Source organism: Chrysochloris asiatica, unplaced genomic scaffold, assembly GCF_000296735.1.
Source record: "Chrysochloris asiatica unplaced genomic scaffold, ChrAsi1.0 scaffold00034, whole genome shotgun sequence".
NCBI classification, from domain to species: domain Eukaryota; kingdom Metazoa; phylum Chordata; class Mammalia; order Afrosoricida; family Chrysochloridae; genus Chrysochloris; species Chrysochloris asiatica.
In genome coordinates, this window is record NW_006408552.1 from 2,627,965 (window position 1) to 2,634,872 (window position 6,908).

General features: G+C 50.7%; 1 protein-coding gene across 6 annotated transcripts in view; it reads left to right on the forward strand.

The window, feature by feature from the left end:
• The window catches only part of CUX1 (cut-like homeobox 1), a 460,382-nt gene that overhangs the window by 413,787 nt on the left and 39,687 nt on the right, over positions 1 to 6,908 (forward strand). The window contains exon 22 of one of the 6 annotated variants that reach the window (XM_006859667.1): positions 4,242 to 4,430. The exons of the other annotated variants lie outside the window; for them this stretch is intronic. Within the exon in view, the coding sequence (XP_006859729.1) occupies positions 4,242 to 4,430 (189 nt within the window). The remainder of the gene's footprint in view (positions 1 to 4,241; positions 4,431 to 6,908) is intronic. 6 annotated transcript variants of the gene reach the window in all.

The window sequence follows — 6,908 nt, forward strand, 5'->3', positions numbered from 1 at the left end:
TCCTCCAATCCTGATGCCATGTTTTTCTTCATAGAACCCAGCTTCTTGGATTATTTGCTCAGCATACAAGTTGAATAAGTAGGATGAAAGAATACTACCTTGTCGCACACCTCTCTTAATTTTAAACCATTCTAGCAGGCTACAACTCACTTCATTTGCATAGCCTATTGACCAATCCCATCAAGACCCAGGGTCAGATATCAAAATATTAAAACCAAATTATTTACAGCTTACCCAGAAAATGTCAATCAACGTGGACAAAAGTAACAACCCCCACCCCGGAGTAGAAAAGTAGAACACACCTGAGGGCTTAGGGGTAAAAAATCTCTCAAACTGGTTTTCCAGAGAAACAAAAGGCACATCAGGAGCTCATTTCTCCCTGGAGCCTGTAGGGAACCCTCCAGAATGAATGGACAGTCCAGGTCTTAAATATGTCCTGCTTATCTGTAAGAGCAATATTTATTGTTGTTGTTAGGTGCCATTGAGTCGGTTCTGACCCATAGCCACCTATGTAGGGTTTCCAAGGAGCAGCTAGTGAGCTTGAACCGCCAAACTTGCAGTTCAAACTGACTTTGCAGTCCAGCCCATTAACCCGCAACGCCACCCAGGAGTCCTGTAAGAGCTTGGAAGTGCCTAAAGTAGTGAATGCTGAGGAAGTAATAAGTGTGCTTTTTCAGGCCGGTCCCAGCCCCCTCCCTGCATCCCTCTGGGACCACTTGGAAGACTTGGATGCGCCAGAGCAGACTATCCCCTGGGGACACACCCATTGGATTTCCACATCACCCAACAGCACCAGAGACCTGTAGTCCAACAGACCCAGGGTTCAAATCCTAATTCTTCTACTTACTGATGTGTGATCCTCGGCCAACTCCCTCTTCTCTCCGAGCCTCCTCAGTAAACCTAGAAGAATACCGAGAGATAGGGCTATGTGAGCAACAACAATTCCTTGGTAGCCAGCAATCTGTTCTTGTTACATTTCCTGCTGCCCCGAGAGAACTGAGTCCCTCCCCTCCTCCCCATACCTGCCAGCACGTGCTGCAGCCTCCTCGTCACCATCCTCATCAGTGACTGTGACTGTAAGAATATTAGGGTGTTCTCATCATTTTTGAACCAGGTGCTCCTGAAGTGTGGCATTATTGGACAGACATGGTTCCCTGGCTTCTTCCTGGTACTAAGTGCTGGCGAGTCGGTTCTGACTCATAGCAACCCTATATAGGGTGGGTTTGAACCACCAACCTTAGGGCTACCAGTCTAGTGCTGATCCTACCATTCCCCCCAAATGCATGTGCTTATCTTACTTCCTGGGTATGAAAGTCGATTCAAGGGGCACCATTCTCCCCCTGTAGTACATGCTAGGACAACACACTGGGCTTCCGTGCCTTTAGAGGACCCTCGTGTTTCTGTTTCTTCCCTCCAGAAGTTTGCCTAGTGCCTAGTGATTTAACCGCCTGGGGACCCGGCCAGCTGGTCTGCTCAAGGCCTTCAGCCCCACTGACTGCCTCTGTAGACCACTGCACAGAACAGAACGAGGGGAGAGACTAAAGGCCACCTGACAAGGGCTTCCACTAAGTCAGTTCACAAAAGGGAAATTCTAGCTACCGATTGAAACTGTGCTAAGAAGTCCCCGTGTTAGTTCTCTAACTAACTGTGTGTGTTGCTGCCACAGAAGGAACACTCGTGGTGGGGGGCTTTAACAAGCAGATGTTTCGGAGGCTAGAAGGCCAACTCCAAGAAGGTCTTCATCTCTCTTGAGTTTCTGCTCCTGCAGGCGGCATTCTTCTGCCCCTGTGTGTGCTTTCCAGTTTACTAGCTTTTATATCTCAAAAGAGATTGACTCAAGAGACACCGTCCACTAAGCCTGCCTCATGAACATCACACAGACAGCCCGTACCCAAACCAAACCAAACCCACTGCCACGGAGTCTTTGTGAGCCATCATAGTGTGATGCTGCTCCATTGGGGTTCCAAGGCTGTTCATCTTTGAGCAAGCCACAGAGCAGCTGGTAGATTCAAACTGCCGACCTTGGCACTTAACCCACTGTGCTACCAGGGCTCCTTACCACCAGCATAAAACTGAAGATTTCTGAGATGTATTCGGGAGGGGGGGGGTGTGTTCCACCGTTCATTCCCAGCAAGCAGGCAGTGCAGCCTTAGGTTGATCAGTTCTGGGCATGCACAGAGCCCTAGGTTTCCTTTAACCCCTACTTCCCAATTTTGTCCCAAGTCCAAGGAAGTGGGACCAATGTCTTATTTTTGTCTATTCCCCTTTAAGAAAAGTTTTTTCATGTCAAAGTTGAAAGCCATCAGAAAAAATCTCTCATTTTAAAACACTTGATGAGTTTTAAGATCATCACCGTGAGACGGACTGTTGAAATCTGGTCCTTGGTATTTCTGTCATCTCTCCATCATTCCGCATGTTTCCGTTAAGGTAGGCAGTTGCTGTGAGGAACAGCAGAAGGAGCGCCCTGATGGCCAGTGAGGAATTTTACTTTCAGATTCAGGGGCGCAGGAGTCAGTGGTCTTTGGGTGAGAATTCATCCCAGACAAACAGCATCCTCCTGTTGAAGCCACCAAAGCTCGGTACCAGTGTCACTGTGTGGGTAGAGATCAGAAACAGCTCTTACTGCTGGTGGCTACTCAGAGAAGGTGGTTATGTCCCCTCCTGGGGTCTAATGGTTACCTCCCCTCCTGGGGTCTAATGGAGTCCTGAACACAGAGGGGGCTGAGGAAAGCAGATTTAGGCAGCTTAGATGATCCTTGGTCAAGACCCAGGGGATCTTGTGGTGTTTGTGGGTAAGCCCCTGAAATGACAGACAGTGGTACATACGTTCATCTTATCACATAAGGGCCTGCAGCTTCCTTCAGGTTCTCAGAGGGGTCCCTGATCCAAAGATGATTAAGAACCACTGCCATGACACCTATAGGAACCATACAAATAGTCGTCCAATCAGCTGCTCATGTATACAAGGGGGGCTTCAAAAGGTTCATGGGAAAGTGGGAAGAAGAGATCATAGCATCTTTCAACAGAATTTTTGAAGTCCCTTGTGTTTTTTTCCTGGCCACGGTGGGCTTCTTGAACTGAAAGGAGATGAATTTGTTAGCTCCAAGTTAGGTCGCGTTTATTTAAAATAACCACAAAATAAAAAACTGCTAAGGACTTGGGGCGCTGAGGCTAAGACCATTAGACTGCTTATTCTCAAGGTTGGCAGTTCAAAGACACCAGCTGCTCCTCAGAAACCCTAAACAGGGTTGTTATGAGTTGGAACCAGCTCGACAGCACTTAACAAGAGTTTGAAAAGCAGAGGAACGAAGGATTAACAACAATCTTTTCATTAGCATGACGAATGCAAAAATAAAGACTTTCTCAAACTCAAACCTCTTCCTGGGGCCCGCTTTTCCCCAACAGCTGCCCTGTGAGCATCGGCGGCAGTGTCTCTGCTCCACAAGTGGAGGATGAAACCCTCACCCAAGTCAGGGGCAAGGGAGAGAGGTGCTTTCTCATCCAGGTGCTAGTCCCAAACGCTGGTCTCGGACCACAAACACCACCTCCACATCCATCTCATAAGTCACATACATTCACCTTGTGAAAAGTGGAGCCACTCGTAACCTCTAGCTGAATGGCTCTCAGAAAAGAGCCTCTGAACAAACAAGCGTAACGTAACGTTGCTCCCCAGACGCTGCCTCTGATGAGCCTGCAAAGCTCTTCACCGCTGCCTCAGAAAATGGCAAAGGATGGGGCTCCATGCCCTTTGAACAGGGGCCAGCAAAGCAGCTTGGCTGCAGGAGACTGGGCCTGGAAACAGCCCACTTTAAAATAATTTTTTAAAAAGTCAAGTTGAGACACTCTCCTCTTCTTTCCTGCTGAGTCCCTGGCTCAAGTCCGTACAGAGGCCTCCGGTTTGAGGTCAGACAAGAGAGGTCTCCTGGCGGGCTGCTCAACCTCCTGAGCTTGGGTTGTGGGATTGAACTAGCTCTGTTACGTGTCACAGGTGCCAGCTCAGCCGAAGCCTGAGGCTTTTTGGAGATCTACCTTGTTTGTTGTGTCTGAGTAACATGAAAGAGTAATCCTAATTCGATCCCTGATGGAGTCAGGTAGAAACCTGCCTCTGTCGATCGACTGCTCAGAGCTGACCAGACTCAGCCGGCACGGCTGCATCTGATTTGAAGCTCACTGGGCACCTGTCCTGTCAGATGCGCAGATCTCAGTGCTGACCTCTCTCTCGGTGGTTTTGTTTCTTCTAGGCCAGCGCCTGTTTGGGGAGACCATTTTAGGGCTCACTCAGGGGTCCGTCTCCGACCTCCTGGCTCGTCCCAAGCCCTGGCACAAGCTCAGCCTGAAGGGACGGGAGCCCTTTGTCCGGATGCAGCTGTGGCTGAATGACCCCAACAACGTGGAGAAACTGATGGACATGAAGCGGATGGAGAAGAAAGGTATGACCTGCCCTCCACCCTCCGCCCTCCGCCCCAGCGCAGCGCTTTCTCGTCCATAAACACGCTGCTGCTTTGAAACCCTTCCCACAGAGCCTGGCCTACGCACTGACCCGGGGCCAGGACCCTGTCCAGCAGGCTCAGGGGGGCTTTCAATAGTCACCAGCGATGAGGACCCAAGGGGAATGAGAAGACGGAAGGCTTCATCTCCCCAGCAGCCTGACCCTGAGATGGGGGACAGCCAACTTCCTCCTTTAGCCCCCTCTGGGGAGTCAGGCCGCCAAAGAGAAGGAGCAGCCTGTGCTGCCTGTCACTTACGTCTTGTTGTTAGGTGGGCGGGATATTCAAGCACTGAACATGTATCCTGCACCTGACGCTTTCCTGAGCCATGTTATGGAAGTGACAGTGAATAGCGCCATTGTGGAGATACGGAAACGGGGCTTCAGAAAGCGTCTGTGTTTCTATGAAGGTCACCCAGCCCAGAAAATGGCAGTCCAGAGCTCTCTGTGCTCTTACTCTGTTACCTATAGAGACACAGCCTCCCTAAAGGGCAAAATGTGCTGGCTGTTGGTCCCAAATGCGTCCAAAGCAAAGGCTCATCAGAGCAGCCTTCGAGTACCCGTAGGCCCCCAAACACAGTGGATCATAAAGGAAATAAAGTGGCAGGAACCATAACTTCCTGGTGTTAGGATGACTTTGTCTCATGGTTTACAGTCCCAAACTAAGGGTCTGTTAGTGAGCCCCCGGCCCCCTTAGCAGATATACTCCCAGGTGGTGGAATCTAAGTACCGTACTTGTGGATACTGGACATCAGAAGCTATAACGGCCTCCTTCGTCAGCAGGTGCAGCGGGTGTAAGAGTGGTTCTGCGTGGCCCCATCCTCAGAGGATCTGGGGACAGGAATTCACCAGGGGAGCCTGCCCTTCACCCCCACTGGGGCTTACTATTCTCACTCTACCAGGGTTTCTGTACTGCATCCTCCAGGAATTCTGTGGGCCTGTGCCCTTGATTGAACCCTTCCTATATGCCAGGCACCTTAATGCACCCCGCTCTACAGAGCAGAGAGGCCGTTGTCTTGTAAACATGAGGCTAGCCTCTCTGGGATCTGAGAGCACTGATGGCCAGCTCAGACGCTGCCTTCCCTCCACCAAGGGCCCCAGTGGGGTCTGGCTTGGTGCCACTTCACCCTGGAACAAAACTGGATTTTCACTTTTTATGATGGAAAATGCAAACGTAAACGAGAGAAGAGCATGGTATCATGAATCCATCCATCACAGTTCCAACAATTGTCAGTACACAAACAAGCAATTTTAAAGCTCTCTACAGTCTGTCCTGATGTGGTGCTGTAAGATAAGCACTGGACTGCTAAACTACCCGTTACTCCTTGGATACTCTGTACGGGGTCGCTCAGAGTCAGAAGCAACTCAACAGCCCACATTAACAACAGTGTGCACCTTGAGCTCAGCGAGGCTACTGCTCCCAGCGCCTCCAGCCCCCACCCCCTGCCCCAGGGTGAACACCTTCAGGCTGCCCCCTGACCAAGTGCAGGAGAGGAGAGCTCTGGATTGACTGCCCAGACCCAGTAGGAAAGGACCTCAGCAGCTGGCAGTGGGTCTTCAGGGCCCTGCTAGGCCTGTGCTCTTCCTTTTGCCGGCCTCCGGGCGCCATCTTGTGTTAAGGCAGAGTTATTGTCTCTGTATCTGGGACCTTCCTCACAGCCAGGGGCCTTACTGTCTCCCCTCCACACATAGGACAGGGTAGCCATCACCTGACCTCCCAGATGGGGCAGTGGGTGGCCTCGGTGTCCGAGATCACCATCAACTACTGGTGACCCATCCCAGTAGGGCGCTGAAGTAGACCCCAGGAGGGTGCTGGAGAGAATCCAAGGCCCACTCAACTCCTGACCTTTGACATCTTCATTTCCCATGGGGAAAATGTACCTTCCCAATTGTTTCCTGGTTCTGTGACTAAAATGACAGATTTGTTCAGTCCCTGTTGACATTTGCCTAATGAGGATAATAATGCTAACTTTATCAGGTGGTAAGACTTAGAAAGACTACACCTAGTGGCACAGCTGGCACATGGTAGTGCTCAGTAAAGGGTGGTTGGAAATCATTTGTATTCCTTTAAAAATGTTACGATAATGCGTACCCTTAGTCTAGCCTAAGGGCCCATATGATTGTAATGAAAAATTCTGCAGTGTGTGCTCCAGGCCCCAGGGTTCCTTCATAGACCGCACCTCATTCTACAGTGCATGCTCCAGGCCCTGGGTTCATGCATAGATCGCACTTCGTTCAGCAGCGGGTGCTCCAGGCCCCTGGGTTCATGCATAGAACGCACCTCGTTCAGCAGCAGGTGCTCCAGGTCCCTGGGTTCATGCATAGACCGCACCTCATTCTACAGCGCATGCTCCAGGCCCCTGGGTTCATGCATAGAACGCACCTCATTCTACAGCGCATGCTCCAGGCCCCTGGGTTCATG